The following is a 22,534-nucleotide window of genomic DNA, read 5'->3' as shown; positions in this document are numbered from 1 at the left end:
GTGTTTGGCAATTCGGTCATCTCTAATTGGCTTATTGAAAAGTTAAAAATAGGGATGGCCATTTCCAAAAAAAGGTCTATTCTTGAATCGATTTGAATCGAACACTCGATAAAAAAAATCGAGGCCCAAAGAATCGATTCTCCAAAAATCGATCTTTGATCTATTCAAGGCGAAGCTAGCGAAAAAAAAGGTTATCAGGACCAAACAATCACTGAAATACGTATCCGTAAGCAAAATTTGTTTATAATACATTTTTTAATGTTCAATCAACTTCGAAAACACCGTATTTCGATTTTCTACGATGAAAGATTAATTCACTGAATCGATCCAATACTGGAGATCGATTAAAATATGTTTTTGCACCAAAAAATCGATTCATCGATTAACAGATCTCAGATGCATCCCTAGTTGAAAAGTGAAACGTCACTCAAGACTGTCAACATGGCAAAAGTGGCATGAACAAAGAACAAATGAACAAATAATAATTATTGACAATTTGAGGATATAATCAGCGAATAAAGTAATAATAAAAACCTGTAATGTTGCATATTTTTTATTTTTTTCTTCTTTTAAAAGTTACAAATTGTCTAGTAGGTGAAATAGGCGCACTTCAGAAACCTTCAGGTTAGTATAAGAGAATGTATGGTAAATATATTAAAGAATACAATTTAGAAATAATTCATTTTTGTAATTGCAGATTCTGTTTTGTGTCGTAATTGTGGCAGTGAAATCTTAACAACCGACTCCATTACTTCTAAACAGAGTCCTGTATCTCTTAATTCATTCTATGAGGCCATATTCAACAACGAAACAATTTTGGTTCAAATTTTATCTAAGCACTCCGTGTTACAATTTCCTGTAATAACGTCTACGCATTCGGCGTGTCTTGGGGGTAGGGGAGGTAAGAACCAAAATCTTGTGAAGTGTAAACGGTCTTGAGTTTATTTTTAAATTTATTTTTTGTGTATCTTACACAAATGTAATTTAATCAAACTTTCAGTGGGAAGAAGACGATTACTGGTTTCCTGACTACAAGTGGAAAACTTGTGTATGTTCGGAGTGTGGAGCTATTCTAGGCTGGATGTATCAGCCCATTGACTCTTATTCTGTTGTTATTCCGACACAATTTTTTGGTCTCATAGTGGCTAATTTGGTCTCCGAAACTTGTAAATACATTTTTTTCTGGGTTTGGGCAAAATTGTGGTGTCTTGGTAAACCAAAAAGTCCTTGTCAGGTTTATGTCTTGTGTGTGATTGTGTCATCATGTTTAATTTGTTACATTACAGCTATTTATCATTTATCAAGATAAACATTTATAATTTTTTTTATCAGAATCTTTCATGAATATTGAACAAATTGATAACTCACTGATAAAAACTTGGAAAATTATAGACATCAATAAGGTGTATTCATGCATAATGTTGTAATATCTATTTCATATCTAAGTCTTAGTATTTTTTCTGCATTTGTGGATATTGTGTCTACTACATAAATAAGAAGAGGTAAATTGAAATCCCTGATGGATGCAGAAAGACTGAATTCCAGATGCAAATCCAAATACTTCCTTTTGCCTCTAATTGATGTAGATACCTTTCTATAGTTGAGCTTAGTTGCTGGATTGCAGGCTTAATATACTATCTTAAATCTTAAGGCACTGGGTGATAATAAGGTCAAACAAAAAAACATCTTTAATTTCAATATCTGTTTTAGTCCCAAGAATTATGAGTATATTAGTAATAGATATTTTACCAATATGATAAAGATATGGTGTTAATAGTATAATACTATTTTGATTATTATCTGGGTTATCATAGTCTCTTAGAGCGTTTTCACATTATCCGATCCGATATCGGTATCGGACGCCGATACGATATCGGGGTAAGTAAAATGTATGAAACATGTACCTGCCTTTCACATTGTCCGTTCCGATATCGGATATCGGAGCCGACAGCGATATGCTGGCGACACCATCGGACGCCCGTGAGCCGTCGGGCGATAATGTTTGTATGTGTGCTCTACGTGTATCTAAATTGTCTCTGTGTGCGTAGAGCCCGATGCGCGGCGGCCATTTTGAGCTTGTTTACTAGTTTGGTTGTCATCATGGCGTCGTCATCATTTAAATACGATATAATTACATTAATTGAACTGGTAGAATCTAAACCATGCTTGTGGGATAAAACTCACGAGGAATATAAAAATAAAATACTCCGAGACAATAATTGGCGAGAAGTTTCTTGATACTGTTTGTGAGATGAATTAGCAAATAATTGAATGTGGATTCACTCATACGAAAGTAATTAAAAAACTTTCTAGGTGCGTGTTGTAGCTTGCTAAAAAGAGTGTAAAATGCTCCCTCTGAATATCTAGATTCCACAATAGGATGTATCCAATACTGTCTGTGAACAGATCTTTTTTTGCGTCTCAAATATAAGAGATACAGCAAATAAAGTTTTCTATTATAGTCTGCCATGATGACCTGTCCGCACTAAGCTATCGAGCAAATGGCCGTATCGGAACGATTTTGTCGGAAATATGTGAAAATAGCACATGGTGTCGGCTATCGTCGTCCGACACCGATATCGGATCGGATAATCTGAAAACGCTCTTATTGTGTCGTTTGTTTTTGGTCTTTAGGTAATCATGTGATCGTCATTAGGTGTCACATTGTGTCAATAATTTCTGTATATAATTGTCACATGTCTAGTAATTACATAGCTTAAGTATGTAATGCTTATCGCCTGGTATAATTAATCTGTCTAACAGCGAACAGAAATCTAAATTCATTATTTAGATATCTGTCTGGCCAGGGATCGAACCCGGGACCCTTTGCGACTTCAAACATCGTCTACAGATAGACTGATTAATAATAATGGGTGTATGTGTTTTTAGGTTATGGGGACATCATTTTGTATATTGTGCAAAATAACCATTGAGAAATCTGTCTAACAATCATTTTCTTCCCAGTTACAGATTCCCTCATCAAATATCCTGAAAACTGAAATAAAAGATGGCAGCCACATCAACTTTATCGAAGGAGGATCAAGAATTTTTAGCTCAATGTGAAGAAGAATTCAAGGATCGTTTTACTGAAAATGATGAAGAATTTATGAAAGTCTACAATGCTAAGCCGTCCACACCACCTATTGTTGAAAATTGGTGGACACCAAATAATTCAGGGCGTAGGAATGATCGCCGAAACAATCGGCGTTACGTCCCGTACGATCGACATGGGAACAGGGACAGAGGGTACCAGGACAGAAGAGATCATCATGAATCAAGAGGTTACAATGACTACAGAGGGTTTGATGATAACAGACAGAGACGTAGATATTACTAGTATTAAATAAATGTATTTGAGTAATGCAATAATTTATTTTTAATGACTTCAATCATTGACCTAGTAACAAATGGATTTTGTGTCTAACTATTGGTTGCCAAATTCATAAAAAATAATTTCGAGTATTTCAAAAAATAAAATCATTTACAAGTGCTACAGAGTTTTTAGAAAACTTGATTTTATGCAACCAACCTTATAATGTATAATTAACATGTTATCTTATATTTCACAATATGTATTTTGGTAGACCTCATAACTTTGCTACTCTCAATAAAAGGCCCAATGTCCAAATGATGAAAGGTTATTGATTTGATTAATTGTATTGAAAAACTCATTTCAATGCACTCGTTTATGACCTGCAGTCTTTATGTGTGCATATGAATGTGTAATGTTTTGCTAGGAGCCCCTGTGTCGCAAGGATATTACTGTAGGATAAAATGTATTAATCCATAAATGAATTTGTGACTCCTAAACAGTTATTTCCTTGTAAGGTTGTAACACACTTTAGTTATAATTAAAATTGTTTACCTTAATTAATAGTCTTTTTTTAATCTAAAAAATAAAAAGCAATACATTTTCTCAAAAGAATATATTCTCAGTTATTATGGCTTGATTTACATTTTAACAACTTAGAAATTACATAATGGATCACCAGTAAAACAATACAGCTACAGCAATTGAAAGATGGAAATCATAACAGAATAAATAAGTGTTAAATTTCTCTTGGCTACTCAACAATTTTAATAATGATTATAATTTATAACAATAATTATGCCGATATATTTTATTTTAAAACTAAGTTCGTTACTAAGATATTAGATGACAAACAATAACAAAGTCTATATCTTGCATGGACAGACGCACTCGCGACAAGAATGTGCTCAACAATAGCTTATACAGTTGGCTTCTACAACATGCAATCTTATTATATAGTTTTAAATTATTATATTTATCCACTGCTCTTTCTACCATCAAAACATAGTTAATATGTTGAATACTTTGCGACGTCTCACAAAAATATATTTCACCAATAATCTCATATAGCAATAATTACGTCATTAATTATACTAACACGAACAATAAAATAGGACCACGGAGAAGATTAATAGCAACTATGGGATCTATTAGCGCCAGTTACGTCACACACTTAAGACAGACAGACTGCAAATCGGAACAAGCGGATATTTAACTTCCATCGACACTAACATTGATTAGGTAAGTATGCTAAAAGCAAATACCGCATCTCGTATGCAACCTACACTCTGCTCGCTGAAACAACTATTATAAGGACTGGCCATCATTTCAATTGGGGGCATAGTTAATTACACAGCACGTTTAGCATTCCTAGCGAATGATAAAATCAGTGTAACTTATAGGAATCACGACTATGCAACACCGCAACACGTACAACTTAAAATCCTACTGTATGATCTTATTATTTATTCCGAGAACCTAAACAATCTAAGCAACAACAATTGACAAAGCATAAGACATCGGCGTAGTGTGGATCGCAATATTCTTACCTGACAAATAAATAAATATATATATATTACTTCATTCAACCAGTTAGATCTGAGTAACATCATGCTAAGTGACACAATTACTAAGCACAATGACGATTACATTCATCAAGCTCTAAGGTAACTATTATTTTTTTTCTTCTATATCATTACGATTATAATTGCATCGGCTACTCGAATCTGTACTGAAGCTTCACATCATCATAAAAATATTTTTAACGTTTTAAATACACAATAATAATATAACTTCTCTCGAATACATTGAATGAAAACATTCGCTCACTAAATCTATAGTGAAAGTAAAGCACGAAACTAATAAAACGGATCGACTACATACATCATAATTAATTAATATTAAATAGTCATCGCATCAATATATAAAATGAAATGCAAACATATTAATCAAATCACAGTGAAAGTGTAACATAAATTATGCGCACTAACTTAAGATTATGACTCAAATACAAACAGACACGACAACGAAACATACATTCCACTACGTAAACTAAACATTATATCATAATGAGTGTGTCGCCCGCCTCGCCGCGGTCGGGGACACCCATTGGTGGATTCTAAACACAACGAACGATTCGTTACATATAAACCTCTACATAACATTATACAATTATATTTTATTATTACAAATAAGTTTTTTTAATATTGTTTATATCTTAACAACAATGCACAGTAGATAATAATTGTATGAATTGACACGTAATAATGTACGGAGCGGCCCCGCGGGGCGGCCCGCGCGAACGACAATTGACTAGGATTAATGCACTCGCTCCGGGACAGCCGGCGCCCCATCCGAACACGCCGCGGCTTCGGGGAGAATGAAAACATTGGTCGAGTTTCAGTACGTTTGACTAGAACTGCGCGCGGGGCGCGGGAGCTTTCGAGTCAATGCGAATACAAAATCGTTTTCAGACTCATCGGTACTAAAGTCGAAGAGACTGACGTTGTAAAAGTGTCAAATCTTCGTAGCAAATTTCATAAGATAGTCTAAAGCTTATATCGACGTGACAGGGGGGTTGGGGTGGGGGGTGGCGTGTTCAGATGAAGGTCCAGCACTCCATGATCTTGACGACGAAGTCCTCGCGCGTGCTGAGCGGCTCGTTGCCGTACGTGGTGCAGCGCTGCGTGCGGCCCAGGTACAGGTCGCCGTCCAGCCAGATGCCGAACTTGCCGCTAAGGGACAATGAAAATATTCGTAATTAGTAAAATAATTTGATAAAATTTATATTATATTATATTATATTAAACCCGAAAATACTCCTTTATTGAAACATACGACAGTAATAACGATAATAATCTTCATACAAGTAAATATTCAATGATAAGCAGTACCCTTTTACACAAACGTTTTCATATCTAATTTTGTTAAATTCTAAATCTAATCTTACATAATATTGTGAATACCTAATGTTTGTAATGAATAAAATTAACACGCCAATACGAAATATAATAAAACTATACTCACTCGCCAGCGCCAATAGATATGTTGTCGGTGCTGCCACGAATGAAATACATGTTGTCGCCGGTCCAGCCCCAGTATTTGAATTTGGTCTTGAACGTTACTCCTTGACCTGTAAGTTATTAAAGATCTTTTAGCATTTGCACTTCCGTTTCGGTTCCTATCACCACATATACGATATACAAAAAATAGTGTTTTCATACATAACACAAAAAAATTTAACTTTCAACTAAAGAATAAAAGTTGACATAGTTAATGGTCAGTAAAATAACACTTTCTCTTTGTCTGTCTCATTCTCTCCACTTGTATAACTCTTTCTCTTTTCGCCTTCATACCTCGTATAAAGGAAAGATCTTAAAAACTTGTAAAGTATAAACTTTAAAGGAGTTTTCTTCTCAATCCGCTCCCTTCCTCCTTTCTCGATGTCTCTCTTTCTCTTATTCTACCCCTATCTTTCTATTTTCCTGACCTACTCTCTTCCCCACCTCTCACTCCTCCTACCACTTCCCCACCCCCACCTACCTTCGCTCTCCTCTTCCTTCTTCTCCTCCTTGCCGTCGTCCTTGTCCTTGTCCTTGGTGTCGGCGGGCAGCGAGCGGCGGCGCGCGTCCTCGACACGCTGGAACGCGAACAGCAGCGACTCGCCCGTGCCGTAGAAGTGCTCAGAGGGGTGCAGAGCGCACGATGTCAACGCGCCGAACACCTGCAAATGTTCATACGTTTTTTTATTATTATATTGAAGTAGCAAATGCAGATGATATCTTTAAGGACTAATTTGGAACACCTCGGAGAAGTATGTCTCCCTTCAAAGCGGAACACAATACTTAATGCCACTGTTATTAGGCAGAAATAGGTGTGGTGATGTTGCCTACGGAGTCGTACCACAGAGGGTTTTATCACCTTGAATCATGCGTTCATTTATAACACACTTCAATACAGAAGGTTCTGTGTGTCTACCAGTGCCCATGTGTGTATGTTTGTATATCTGTGATTTTCTCAAAAAAGTAATTCGATTTGGATAATATTTTTGTTATTTTATTACGATGTATTATAATGAATTTTGGTTTTATAATAAATAGAAGTAAGTACGTTTATTACTTTTTACCTAGAAATATGTTAACACACAATCACAACACCGATTTCTGCTCTAAAACAAGTCATCCTACTGGTTTTTCTTGTTATGGGTAAAGGAGAGGGTTTCTTTTCTATTTGTAACGTTTATAAAATTAAATATCTATAGGCGATACCACCTCGTCAACGTTTTGCAAACTGATTGCACAAAGTATAAAAAATATCAATAAAGCACTTCAGCACTTTTAGACCGTATCAGCCTATATCTGTGTTGGCATAAGCTCTCAAGTCGTGAATTTCACGCATGACAAGATTGCTCGTAAATTGCATCGAAGCTTTTACGGCATTTATCAATGTTCTAAATGTAAGCTTTTAAGATAACGATAAGGTTTCAAATTGATTTTTCTGCTCACTGAAAATTTATCATGTGTGTATTTTATTGCAGTATTCACATGGATACTGTTTATTATGAGTTGTATGGTCGACTAGGCTGGACCAATCCTTGCAACTTATCAGTGACCAACCCTTTTTATACATGGACGAGAGTTACCCTACAACATCAAGTGCATTGCATAGTAAATATAATAAAAAAACCTTTAATATATAAGATTGCAATCAAAAGATTCCAATCCATGCTTCTGAAGAATATTGTTATTGGTAACCAACTCCGTATTGAAACGACTTACCTAAAGCTCTGACTCCTGAGGACTAAGGTAGTCACCTCATAAGTATTTCAGTCGATATTCACTTACTTCCTAACAACGTCACACGAAAATAAAAGTTTGCTGCCCCTGTCAAAGTTTGCTGATCCTACCACCTATAAAATATATGACATGTATATATGTATATACTCACGTTATTATCCGTGTCCTGTATGACGAGCAGCACGGGGCTGTCGACGCGCTGCATCTTGCGGTACATGGAGGCGAGCGAGAAGCCGTGCTGGCTGGTGCTGAACGCCAGCGACCACATGTAGCCCTGCGCGCGGGCCGGCAACACGCCGCACAACTTCTCCCTGAAACGTAACAACATATTATCGTACTTTACATAAAAAAAAACAATAAAATACTATTAAAGGTCTCGTCTCGGAGGGCCTGTCCCGCATCTTGGGGGCGGCAAAATTTTAGATTTCAATAATATTCACAGAGGCGGCGTAAGGCGTGGGTGACGTGGGACAATTAAAAACTTTTTAGACTAGGGGCCTCCATTTCACTTTCCGCCCCGGGCTTCCGACGCCCTTACTCCGACAATGAATTATCATAATAAAATACAGTGTCAAACAGTACACTCAAAAGGTCAGTCTCCACATTTTATTGCGATAGATATCGCCGCAAAAAGCAACTATCCCGTATTTTGGATATAAGGATCTTTTTTTAGAAATAAAAAATCGTAATTGTAAATTACTTATACTTACTTATAGTCACATTCAGTAACTACTATAATACTTTGTAGTAAGTACTAAGTAGGTACCTGCTACATATCTTTGCTACAAGTGACACTTATTGCCGCTAAGTCTACTTTCCTACGAATTTACAAATTATGACGAAATCGACTCTTAGGACATTGACAGAAAGTGGGAGTGGTGTTATTTTAAGCCGAACGATATGCTAAAAGATATATATCTTTATTATTACATACTATTCGTGTAATAATAAAGTAAAATATCGATGTTGTTAATTTTTAAACAATAAAAATTAACAACATCGATATTTTCAAGTTTAAAGCTTTTATCTGATTATGATACTTATAAAATATTCTTTAAACATAATATTATGACAACAATACAAACCGGTTCCATATTTTTATCACTTATTATACAGTTGATAAATCATTTACACATTTTTTGTTTTTATAATCGTATCTTTCCTTAAAATTTCAAAGTTACAGATCACCAGTATCTTTTAGCAATGTCATGGCTATTAGTACAGGATCCCTAGTATAGTTTTCATCATTTATTAATAACAAGCTGATTTTTCGTGAGTAGCTTCGTTTCGACAAGACGCCCAACATTTTTCCTTACAGCAATGTTGGTAAATGGTAGCTTGATGGGGCAGCAAGGATAAAATATGTTGACCGGACGAATTCTAAAAATTTATTACTAACCAAATTTTTCTTTGTTAATTATCAAGATAATTATTTAAATAACGTGAAAAAATATTTGTCCTACAAAATATAAGGTTTTTATTAAGGCGTCCCCCCTCTCCAACATGTATCATAAACAAGGTCATGAAAAATAATTACTAACCAGCTGATTTTTTTTTTATTGGCTGTCTACCATTTACATAGTCTACCATGCGCATTGTCCTACAAATTGCATGGTATGTCATCTCGGACCTACGCTGAAAAGATGTTAATTCCGCAGGATTATTTTTTTTATTAGTAACTGTAGGACAAAGGTATCACGTGATAGGATAATATAATTTTTATCTAAATAAAACAATGTCCTACAAAAAAAAGGGTAACTTTTATTAATCCTACAAGATTTGTAATTTAACTATAATATAATATAAATAAACTATAAAACTGGCGGACTGGAATAACGTACTTCGCAATTTGTAGGACAATGTGGGTAGTAAGCTGTGTAAATGTTAGACAGCTAATAAAAAAAAAATCAGCTGGTTAGTAATTATTTTTCATGACCTTGTTTATGATACATGTTGGAGAGGAGGGACGCCTTAAAAAAAACCTTATATTTTGTAGGACAAATATTTTTTCACGTTATTTAGATAATTGTCTCGATAATTAATAAAAAAAAAATCGGTTAGTAATATTTTTTTTTGATTCGTCAAATCAACATATTTCATCCCTATTATTTTAGTTATAAACCACAATCGAGAACTTTCGTACGAGAATTTGTTGGGCGTCTCATTGAAACGAAGCTATTCTGGAACACTCAGCTTGATACTAATTATTTTTACATTAAGTATTAGTACTACAACTTTTAAGTGTAGGTCCGAGATGACATACCATGTAATTTGTAGGACAATGTGCATGGTAGACTATGTAAATGGTAGACAGCCAATAAAAAAAAAATCAGCTGGTTAGTAATTATTTTTCATGGCCTTGTTTATGATACATGTTGGAGAGGGGGGACGCCTTAATAAAAACCTTATATTTTGTAGGACAAATATTTTTTCACGTTATTTAAATAATTATCTTGATAATTAACAAAGAAAAATTTGGTTAGTAATAAATTTTTAGAATTCGTCCGGTCAACATATTTTATCCTTGCTGCCCCATCAAGCTACCATTTACCAACATTGCTGCAAGGAAAAATGTTGGGCGTCTTGTCGAAACGAAGCTACTCACGAAAAATCAGCTTGTTATTAATAAATGATGAAAACTATACTAGGGATCCTGTACCATATCTTATAAGCTAAGCATGATTTTTGTACAAAAAAAAATGTTTTTAATATTTGTAACTGTTAATCTGTATAAATAACGTGACGGATTTTTACATAACATATCTTAAGAAAAGGGCGAGACTTCTTAATCAAAAATGCAGTAAAAATTAAAAATGCACACTGCACGGTCCGTGACTAAACATAATGACATCATTCTATAAAATGTGTATGAACTTATTTCTAATATATCTTCCAGAATGCGACCGCGTAGACACAGACCGTGCCTGTTACAACATTTTACTTATTACAAATGTGTTTTAATTTTACATGTCATCTTGAATGCCTGTAGATTTAAAAGGGACCTATAACGTCAAAAAATCGAAATAAGTGCGCGGGAGGAGCTAATCTTTGAAGTACCTACTTCGCATCATAAATATTTTTTTTGTAATACACAAGCTAGAACCATAATAGAGTAGCATTATCATCGCTGATGTCAACGCAAACTAAACTCATAGCCCCCGTCAAATTCAATTGCATCCGAGTATTATGGCGTCACACTTATTTAAGTCTCGCATTCGAGCTTTGAATAACGACAGAAGATACCTACATAGCAAGCGTAGCACAATTTTTTTGTAAATACATGTTTAGCTGCAACTTTTTACGTACATTCCGTATCTGTTAATACTCAGTGAACTCGTTTGACTGAACAAAAACGTGATGGACGATCTATAAATTAGTAAAACTATTTTTCGGTTCGCCTGCGAAGACTCAACCGCCATACCTAAATATTTTCGCCTACGAACTAATTAAACTAAAAATATAACAAAACACCTAACGTAAACTAACTAAATTATACGCTGTGTTGTTTTACTTGTAGTCTTCAAAGTAAAGAAAGAAAGATAAGACGTAAGGAACATTTACAAAACTGCAGGTGGACTGAGGGCTAAATTGGAATGTTTCATGTCAGTGTAAGTACCTACCGTATTCTTCAAACCAGAATACAGAAAGCGTTAACTCTGTTGTTACTTATAATACAAAAATAGGAATAGAAGTGGCGCTTCCTCAGTCGACTATAAGAAGTAGGAACTATCTTTAAGGTTCTGTCTCCTTTAAAAGTATTTAACTATTCCTTTAACACATTTGTACAAGGTAACCGTATATATGTACTGTAAAAACACTGTATAAATATCTTATATTTTTTGCTAAGTACAAATTGCAATTGCACAGTCACTTAATTTAAATTTATTGACGTGGACCTTATTTTATGCGTTTGAAAAATATAACAAAAAATGTATGTACATATTATATTGTTTGTTGTGTAAAAACACGTGCACAGTTTGCAGTAGGATATTTTTGGCGCCGGCGGTCGTACAGGAAAACCAGAGGGCAATCTTTTTTGTTCGTATCATAATAAGATTAACAATAAAACCACAAAGTTGGGACCAAAACAGTGCTGAATATTAAGAATGATTTGTGGTTTGACTGCGATTGTACCACTCGTACGTATGGTATACCACCCATATTTACAGTATCTATCTCACAGTAGCAGTGTTAAGCGCTGTTGTGTACTGGTTTGAGGAGTATGATAACGTAGATAATGACTCGCACGAGGCCTATTAGGGTTCGTACACAAAACTGCGATGCGACGTCGCATCGCAAAAATCTGCGAGCTCCCTCGACGCATCGCAAGAACTTGCGAATTGATTCGCATCGCACAGTGGTTGTTGTTGTTGGTCACCCTGAGAGACGCTACGCCGCACGATATCGCATCGCAGCAATTCGCATCGCAATTTTCTGCGTTGCGAATTCGCATCGCGTCGCATCGCAGTTTTGTGTTCGAGCCCTTAGGCCGTCCTTTAAATATGAGTAACATTAAATCTTGTTTAAGGTTAATTACAGATGGGCGATAGAATCTGCATCAAATTTAGTTGACTCTGCCACTAAATAAAATTTTGTGTAAAATGAATTATTATTTTGTGACTCTACTTCGTTTACTATGTCAAGTGTGCACCTAAATACGTAAAAGAGTTCGTCATAGGTTAGCTACATATATAATTAAATTCTAGAAGATCTCACTTATGAAGTGATTTGACTTATTCCTCAAGGGTTGCCAGTATCGCAACGTATTTGCAACTCCAGGTAGAGCTCCTGTTATATTTTGTTCCTATTAGTTACTTTGCTGTTCGTCCGCTTGCTACTTCCCTAGTCTTTTTAGTTCAATAAGAATTATATATAATACCAACATACCTGTGTTCCATGGTGAGAATCTCCGATGTGCCGATGAGGTCCGGCGGCGAGAACTCCATGTCGACGGACGCGCCAGACGAGTACAGCGCGCGGCGCAGCTCATCGCTCATCGACAGCACCTATGCGAATACATACTATTAACGTCAACTACTTGTGAGCGGAGGTGTACGGTCGTGTTGAATAGATCTTAATGACCACCACTTGGAAGAGTCTAAGAGTAGTTACTTTAAAAAAAAAATTTGTAAATTTTGTATTTACGACTCTACACTCTCTACATATCATACGATATTTAGAGACGGACAACAAAAACATCACCGAGGATATTGGTCGTGGATGTATTTTATTTTTTCTGTGCTTAAAAAAGTTATTATATCTGCTTTTTATTTTTATAAAAGAGACTTATATGAAGGTCACTAAGATTTACCCAAAAACAACAGTCTATAATTAACATTACAGCAGCCAGTTTCATAAAAATCATTAATTTTGAGATTGGTCTCTTGAATTATTTTCAATATATATCGTACAGGATACAGGTACCTATGTATTAACTTCCAATATATTACTATGTATGTAAGTATAAAGTATGCATTCTTAGCAAAATCAAGGCACAAGTTAAGAGGAAGAATATGATAATGGAAATAAGAATAGAAATCCCATCAATATATTATGTACTGCATACATTTTTTTAGCATGATTCGTTTCAAAGTACGAAAGTAGGTTAGTACGACAATGCGTTTAAGTTAAACGTTTTCCTTTTATTGTTTTAATGTTTTCTGTTAAAAGTTTCCACAAAGCAAAGTTTACTTTCTGTCTATTCATTTGAAACTGGCTGTGGAGACTTGTGTATCATGATCAGATAAAAGTGAGACATGCGTAAACACGAACATAAACTGTTATTATTAATAAATAGAAAATGTTATATATGTCTAGATCATTTTTTGGCGTCTATTTTATAGGTCATATTTGGGCGGAAAACTTAAAAACGCCCGATTCATAGTGCACACAGAATACAATCAATATAATATGTGCGCGACCCTTATTGTAACTAATGATAAAACGTATTAATCTGAAAAATAATATCAGATTTTTCTCATATTTATTTCGTTTTCAGTGCCTTATAGCTAGCAGTGCCTATATAATCTAGACATATATACACAATGTTATTAACAATTGATGACTGTAACTTAAGATTATGAATACGAGCATTAAAAAAATAAAGGTACTTTTATTGGTAGCATGTATGTTTAATGATTTAACGAAGTGCTGTGCACACTGTCCGACCTCGCAATAATGTTATTGCACTACACGGACCATGTTTTACGTGCGTGGGGTATTGATTGAAATGGTTACAAAATGTTACAAAGTCGGGCTGGATGTAAACCAGAATTATGCAGGATGGGCAGGATGAAGAAGCGGAAAATTTTAAGTTGGTCATTTTTCACCAAAATGAGTACAGAGTTGCCTTTAACTCTACCATGCTATTCTTACTAAACTCTCTATGTTTTCTCACCAAAATATAATTTAAAATTTCTAAAGTAATTAATAAGAGATGCGCGATCTTTTTGTATGTTTTCTTTGGGTTCTCAGCATAATTCTGGTATATGAGTAGCCTAATAGTGAATGAATGAGGTCGACAAGATGCACTACTGGTGACGCATTCCCGAGCACTACAGTTCACATTCAACATTCAAGTGCAGTGTGCTTCGTCTAGATTACTCTAGAGTTTGGTGATATTTAGCATACAACAAGGGTACAAGGTTTATTGTCTGGAATTTACATTAGGACACAAAAAATAGTTTCTACATCACTAGAGGATTTATATAAAAAAGTTCACTTCAATAAATATGTTGACATTGTGTTTTATTCGCGATAGCCTCACTAGCCAACCCCATTAGACGTATTCCATCAAGAAGACCGACCGCTTACATTGCTATTCTGAATAATCCGCCAGTCAATCGACTGTAAAGATATTATATCCTTCCGTCAGACCTGTTGTAAGAAACAGGAGATCTAACAATAAATACCACTAGAATAAATAAGTCGGTTGCAATACCAATTAAGACTTAAGCTTAACAATACACCAGTTTGTTAAATTAAACGACTCGAATAATCTAATAACAATATATAAACTACTACATCTTTAAACTGATCTTCGTATCAATTAAGAAACATTTCAAGAATAGATTAAAAGTCTAATAAATAGGACAAATATGATGAAAAGAATAGGGGTGTGCACTATTGAGCTAAGGCCTTATAATTACAGAACTAATAAGAACATCATATTAATATGTACATGTAACAACGGCAATTTTCATAAACTCGCTAACAGTTTAATTAGCAGGCGTATGGGATAATTGGATACTACGTAGGATTGTTATGCGCATTTTAACAAGTATGTTATACGTACATTGTATGTAGATATCTTAAAACTGTTTAATTTCTTTATTTAATTATTATGAGTATAATAACATTACCTGAATATCAGCGGATTGCAAAAAAACTGAAGATGGATTTGAAATTATGTAGATAGGCAGAAGATTTGAAATACCTTAAATTCTTTATAAACTGATTCTTATTGTAAATCATAAAAATATCACCTTTATATAAAATTTCTCGCTCAAAAATAACAAATATTCACCTTATTCATAATTTTAAATATCTACTCATTTTTATTTTATTACTGCGTATTTTATGACTATAACTGAAAAAAACGAAAAGGTCTATTAATTTATCAAAAAGAACTGTCTAAAATTTTCTAATGCACGTCACTTCTATATTTAAAAAAGTTGTAATGGTTTAGAATCACATATCCTCATTTCCTCACCTCCCGTATAGAATGTATTGTGGCGCGCCTACATATGGAGTGTATGGTGCCCCTCCTCCTCATCGCCATATTGAACACCATCAACTCGGCTCGCCGCACTTTCTCCATTATTCTCCGCGCCAGTTTACGTACGAAACGAAACATTTTTACACGGCCTTTATATCACTTTCTCGACTTTTGAATAACAAAAAAAATTGAAAATAAAATAACAAGATCGAAAATCAAATCAAAACACTTATTTTACTAAACGGAATTTACACTAAGGATGTTTTCTTTCTGACGAACAACGTTAAACATTATTTTGTTTATTTTTTTACGATAACCGACTTTTGATTCGCAACATGGTTACGGCTGAATACCGGTAATGGACATGTTGACTTCGGCGTCAATCGACCAAAGAAAAAAAAACAATTTATTTTTCGAAAGTAAACATTCTCCAAGTTCTCTCCTTGAGTCCGATCGCGCGATAACCACTAGACTGATCCTTGGCCGTGCGTCCTGTACAAGTAAACTCGCGTTATCTGGCCACACCTTTATCTTAATGCATTTACTGTACGGGCGACGTGTGTCGTTAAACAATCTCTAGGGGATTTAGGACGACGATTAGAGAGAATTTATGACACTACGTAATGACCATATATCGATAAGTGTTAAATAAATGAGATCAACTTATAAGATTAGCGTCTTCGGATGAAGACGATAAGGAGATCCTTAACCACTGGAATTTTTGGACAGCAAAAAATGTATTACTGTCGCGGCACTTGGCACCTTCTGGTTTTGCTAATTTTGTAGTAGAAAGTACACCAACGTGTACATAGGTTTACATATTTAACTTTATCTATACTAATATTATAAAGAGGAAAACTTTTTTTGTTTGTTTGATTGTCATGAATAGGCTCAAAAACTACTGGACCGATTTTAAAAATTCTTTCACCATTCGAAAGCTACATTATCCACAAGTAACATAGGCTATATTTTGTATGAAATATATTTGATAAATGGATTTTGAGGCGGTACAAAGTTTGCCGGGTCAGCTAGTTACCTATAAACCGATTGACTTATCGCAAGTTTTACGGAGTTACGGCACCAACGAAATCGAATTACATTCGTTTTACTAAATAGTCTAAAAAACTGAAATTTATCGACACGCACACTTCAATTATTCAAAAAAATCACGCACACTTCAGTTATTTTATTCTGCACATATCCATTTACTCATTAACATTACCGCTAATGAATTGAATAATACCAAGAACCGCAAAACATCTATCAGATGTTCGGTTTGTGTGATCGAGATCTATTTCACGGTTTGTATACGCGCACACAAGATAATTTCTTAGGATTATTTGTTCGGTGCAAATGGTACTGAGTTCTGAAACTGCTGAACAGTGTCTAGTACTTTTGAAACGCGACATAACACTACTCAACTGAACGTAATGTTCTTGAAGTCAATACTATTTAAAGGGGTCTTGAGGCATTGCGTGTGTCAGCGCCTGCCTGACTTGTCATGAAATCATGGTTTACAATTAAATATGAGATAATACTTTAATAGAAGTAAATAAACAATGAACAGGGCCGATGAATGACTCGTCCCGGGCATCTGTGTGGCTAAGGATTACGTCGAATATAAAGTCACATTTAGTACGGTATCTTACAAGATTCATGGAGGATAGATTAAAATTGCACGTACATAAAACACAGACAAACCCATAACAAAACGCATGAGCAACGGTAAATTGAGCAAATGTATAATCGTACATGTCTTTACTTAGTCAAGTGTTCACAGTATTAGGTTTTTTCTGAACCTAGGATGTTACGTGTCGTTTTGCCATCGACTAAATATTACGTAATATTTCTGGTTACAACTGGCTGGTTACAATTACCACGTTAATTAAACTCATTTAATGAAAAAATCCTACGCATTTTACATAATTATAAACTTTAAAAATTACTATTTAAACTGTAAATGTAAATTAAATCAACATACGAGTAGCTTACGACGCAGTCTACGCTTATTAATTTTCATTTATACTCGTATGCCTTGAAGTCCTTAACAAATTCTTTTCATCATACAAGTGGTTTAAGTTAAATACACATATGTGGGCCGTATTGTGTAGTCGGTGTTTAATGAGCAATCTCTAAGAACTCTTATAATGACCCCGTTCGTAACCCTATTGCACAATGCTGGCTCATGTATGGTTCACGTTATTTCACAACCCATAAATGAATAATATATAATTAGTGACAGATTGTACTGGAGATAAGAGTTGAACTTCCTCTTAGAATTATGAAATCGTTATCTATATATTAAATTAATAGGCGATGAGACGTCGTGTCGTGCGTTTTAGAACGTATTTTAAAAATACGTTGTTTTTAGTGTTCCGTACCCAAAGGGTAAAAACGGAACCCTGTTACTAAGCCTTCGCTGTCTGTCCGTCTGTGACAGGGCTCTATCTAGTATTTAATCGTAATAGACGGATACTAGATTTTTTACACAGTATTATAACATCAAATACTAAAAATAAAAAAGGTAAAATAAATGGGGGTCGCCATCTAAGAAGTCGCTATTTTTCGACGTTTTTCGCTTTATTTACTGAACCCATTAGGGTTCAGTAGATAAATTTGAATTACCTTTTAAGGTAGTTCAAATTTCCACAATGCATTTGCTTCAAAGGCTGCTATAACAAATAATTATATAAAAAAAATAAGTGGTACGGAAATCTTCGTGCGCGAGTTCGAATTGCACTTAGTCAATTATTGTATTACAATTCAGATTTGTAGAACGTATGTTTCATCGCGGTAGGTGCAGTAGGGTGCAGGTGAGAGTCGTTAGAGCGTGTTTTCCCATATTAAATGTATGGGCGTCGGAAATACCCGTCGATAGTCAACCATTGGGCGATCCCAGTACGTATAGCAATGTGTATCTCTATTATCTCTACCAACATCATCATCTCTAACTAGGTACGTCTTTTAGTTTTGGCTTATTTTATAAACAATTTATTATTGTTGAATGGGAAAAAACTCATGTATTTTATTGTTCGGAAACTGTGTAATCAATCAATAAAACGGGATTTCACGCAGTTTTCTTATGCTGAAATAACGATTTGATGGACTGGCCACCTGATGGAACTAGTCACTAATGGACATCTGCAACACTAGGGGAGTTGCCAATTTATCACCGAAGAAGATAAGAATATAAAGAAATGTAAAGGATTGAAAAAGAAAAAAACTCTTCTTATATTTGAAAAAGGAGAAGGTATATATGTATGCATTTATTTTTGCACCTTTCTTAAAGAGCTAGAGCGCTCCAGAATACCTCATTATATGAATACGTAATTTTAGTATTTATATTAATTCCATATAAAGAGAACAATAACGTGAACTATGTAATATCATTGGATATATTTAAAATATTACGCTAAACAAAGATATATAATTGTTTATTTACAATACTTAATATCAGGGGAGCAATAACTTATCGTTTCGCACAATAAACGCTCATAATTCGTTATCGCCGAGCTTACGTGCACGATGTGAAATAAAACACTTACGAAATGTCATGTACAATGGACTTTAATAGCCTAATGGAAATTGTGGAATTTTGACGAACTTGAATTTTTCGTCAATAGAAGATCTTTTGCGGTTATGCTTCATCATCACCAATAGCGTTGCAGGGTCATGAATAGGCACTCTTTAGCAGATTTGGAGATTTCTCGTGACTATTAGAAATAGAGGGAAAACTATTCTAATCAGTCGTTTTTGAAAAATCTTGCCGACTCATTTTCGTACACATAGTTATACTATACACCTTTGAGAATTATGTGGAAAACTCTCGAGCATTTCCATGCTAGCAGTTTCTCACGATGTTTCCCTTCACTGTTAAAGCGATTTAAGAATAAGATAGTTAATTTCAAATACTGTGTAATGTAATGTTATGTTATGATGATAAAGTTATGCGGATTCAAAATTTGAGTGATGAGAACACCCAGGTACAAATAACATATATGTTGCTCAAGTCTGTAGAAGACTAAGGAACACTATGTTCCGGGCAAAGTTATGATCGGAGTGACGGTGACAACGGTTTGATTTATGTACTGGAAAATGATACTCGTAATAAAATGTTGTTTGAAAAATATTCCGAGCAAATTAACCTAAATCCGTCTCAATTGGAATTCCCAATTCTAATAAATATAAATCATCAGTGTTTCAAAATTAGATCACCGATATAAAACAACTTCAACACTAAAGATATTTCTAATTTCGTTAAATCAAAACGAGTTTCTATAATTGCTTACTTCCGCGATAGAGATTCGATAATAGGCGACTATAGAAGGTGTTTTGCAATTAGGTAACGTTTTGCAATTGAACTTGAAACGGTAAAAAGTTGTTGATTCGATAAAATCCACTTATAGCAACATCTAACCCGTTAGTCACACTTTATGACTATTTATAAGTGTCTCGCCACCCGCGGAAACCCGCGTACGGTATGTAGTATACCGCTCTACTTACGCGGTTTAATAACAATGAAAATTACTTGATTATTGCGTATAGAGTAAAGGTAAGGTTTGATCAGGATTAAAAAAGTAACTAATAAATTGATAATACCATTTATTTCCTTTTCAACCATATGAGGAAGCATATGACGTATGCTATCAAAGTATAGGTATGAACAGGGAACTAAATTGACTGAACTTTTTTGCTATAATTATTAAAAGTAATAAAGTAGTTATTAAGTAATTATTATTCCGGTAATTGTGTACGATATAAAAATATATGAGCGGTGACGACATAGATGACGTTGGCGTTGAAGTAGCGATATCCACCGATAACAAGCCATCTGTTAACCAATATTTACATTTATCTATAGCTTGATTAATCAAGCGTTGACCATCTCATTGCGAACGTGTTTTGTCTCGGCTAACGGCGCGGCGCAGGCTTACCTTATCGCCGTCGAAAGTTGAAGACCTTTCGTGTGACGTCGGCCCGAGCCTCACCATCTCTATCCATTTCATAGTTTGCATTTGTCTATTGTGCTGTTTATCCACATCAATGAAACGCACGCGCAGTCTCGCGTTATATACACACTGGCGGTGCGGAGTGAAAAACGAAAACAATACACAACCACAACATGCACATCGGCCAACACTTTATTTAGATTAACCCACGCGATTACGTATCCGAACTTTGTAATGGTATCGAGCGCACTCGTCGCGAATTTTTGCTTATAAACAGTCGAAACGTACGCGACGCTGTCGTTCGAGACCGATTAATGGTCGTGGTGCATTAATCGCGGAAACGTCGCTCGTCGTCGCATGCAGGTGACGGCCGGTCGAGCGCGGCGCGCGACGGTATAGTTACTGTTTTTATTAAGATTATTTTTAACTACGCGCTACGGCCGAGAGGCGGGCACGGCGGAGCGGTGCTGCTTGTAAACTAGAGGCGAAAGAAAGGCCCGAGGCACGCGGCTGCGGCGTCGACCCCACCGACGCTCTGACGACGAAAACTGCACATTGTTCTACGTCGTGTGAACGCTGGGAAACAAATTAATTCCGTATCGTCTTGTTAAGCCATCCGAGTGCACACTAGGGGTCAATTGCTAGGTCATTCTAAAGAAGTCTACGCGGCGAAGTATATCTTATTTATACGTTGAGTAAATACGCTTTGTCGCGTTTACCGCAACGTAAAGACATCAACGTTTGTTTTAGTAACATCGTAAATAAATCGAACACAATGATCAAGTGAGTAAGGAATTCAAGCAAAAAAGAAATAGTAGATGCTGGCGAAGTGACGGCATTGGGAATTAATGCACGTTACCGGCTGACCCGGCCGCGAAGGTGACTCTCAGCTCACGTACACCTCTATACCGACGATTGAAGTTTCTTTAACATACTTCCCAAAGAATTTTTAATTCAAAGGGCTTTAAATAATATATTCGAAGACGACTAAATTCAAGTGCTAGTGTTCCTCATAATATGATACTGGAAAATTTTTAGGCGTTTTCCTGAAAATCTGGAAAAACAGCAAAACATACATCTACTTTTGACAAATCGGGTATTTGTGGATCGATTCCATTTTTTCATAGGATGTATTTTTAGGTTGATTTTTTTTAATAACCGTTCGATACTTGTTAAGTACCAAATAGATGAAACTGATTAGACATCTGAATAAAAATTTTCGCTATTTGAAACGAGAGACTCAGTAAGATTTGTTATTTAAAACGTCACACATCAGCGAACATTATGCAAATAATTTACAAGAAAAAATGTAACCACGTACTGTGCACACATGCATACATACTTAGCACAAGACAAAAAAAACAGACATATTATAACTTTAATACCGTACCTACTCAAATTATTAATAAAATACATACGCTTTTGATTCCAAAGTAAGATAATGGAGGTGTTGTTTATTTACCATACAAGGCAATTTATTATTCAACCTTCACTGAGTATAACATCGTTATTGGTCGTATTAGGAATGCCATAAAAACAGTAATTACCCACTACTTTAATGAATAATAAATTTCATACACGAAATTCATACGTTAATTAAACATCAATACGTAAAATGTCTATGTGTCATATTTGATGTAGTTATACGTTTGTTTTAAAAAATGTAAAATGAAATTAGTTATTTCAAAACTAAGTTATAAAGCAAGGTCTCCACTTGACAGCTGGTCGCATTCCGTAGTAATTAATTAATATGCAAAATGTT

General features: G+C 35.0%; 2 protein-coding genes across 21 annotated transcripts in view; one reads left to right on the top strand and one right to left on the bottom strand.

Moving 5' to 3' along the window:
* The first annotated feature begins 402 nt into the window (after positions 1 to 402).
* LOC140747325 (uncharacterized) lies at positions 403 to 1,815 on the top strand. The gene is made up of 3 exons (XM_073079709.1): positions 403 to 624; positions 698 to 885; positions 989 to 1,815. Exons 1-3 carry the CDS (start codon positions 540 to 542, stop codon positions 1,307 to 1,309), a joined length of 594 nt encoding a protein of 197 aa, XP_072935810.1. The 5' UTR covers positions 403 to 539; the 3' UTR covers positions 1,310 to 1,815.
* A 2,096-nt stretch (positions 1,816 to 3,911) lies between these two features.
* Positions 3,912 to 22,534, bottom strand: part of mtd (TLD domain-containing protein mustard) — a 162,732-nt gene continuing 144,109 nt past the window's right edge. For 18 of the 20 annotated variants that reach the window (XM_073079693.1, XM_073079696.1, XM_073079707.1 and 15 more), the window contains 5 exons: positions 12,994 to 13,112; positions 8,258 to 8,417; positions 6,854 to 7,034; positions 6,338 to 6,443; positions 3,912 to 6,045 (listed from right to left, as the gene is read on the bottom strand). In XM_073079693.1, coding sequence (XP_072935794.1) covers positions 5,910 to 6,045; positions 6,338 to 6,443; positions 6,854 to 7,034; positions 8,258 to 8,417; positions 12,994 to 13,112 — 702 coding nt within the window. In that variant the 3' untranslated portion in view covers positions 3,912 to 5,909. Of the gene's footprint in view, positions 6,046 to 6,337; positions 6,444 to 6,853; positions 7,035 to 8,257; positions 8,418 to 12,993; positions 13,113 to 15,817; positions 15,957 to 20,757; positions 21,295 to 22,534 lie in introns of those variants that run through there. The other 2 variants (XM_073079702.1, XM_073079701.1) reach the window with 2 other exon arrangements.

The sequence above is a fragment of the Epargyreus clarus genome, unplaced genomic scaffold (genome assembly GCF_041222505.1).
Source record: "Epargyreus clarus isolate Ecla_fem2 unplaced genomic scaffold, WU_Ecla_fem_2.2 ptg000014l, whole genome shotgun sequence".
NCBI lineage: Eukaryota > Metazoa > Arthropoda > Insecta > Lepidoptera > Hesperiidae > Epargyreus > Epargyreus clarus.
Note: the sequence above shows the minus strand (reverse complement) of the source record. Positions and strands in the feature narration are given on the sequence as shown.

Excerpts from the sequence above, each read along its gene's own strand:
- LOC140747325 (XM_073079709.1), top strand. The coding sequence starts at position 540 with ATGTTGCATATTTTTTATTTTTTTCTTCTTTTAAAAGTTACAAATTGT. Across the intron at positions 625-697 it reads CGCACTTCAGAAACCTTCAG|ATTCTGTTTTGTGTCGTAAT; the intron begins GTTAGTATAAGA and ends TTGTAATTGCAG. Across the intron at positions 886-988 it reads CGTCTACGCATTCGGCGTGT|TCAAACTTTCAGTGGGAAGA; the intron begins CTTGGGGGTAGG and ends AATGTAATTTAA.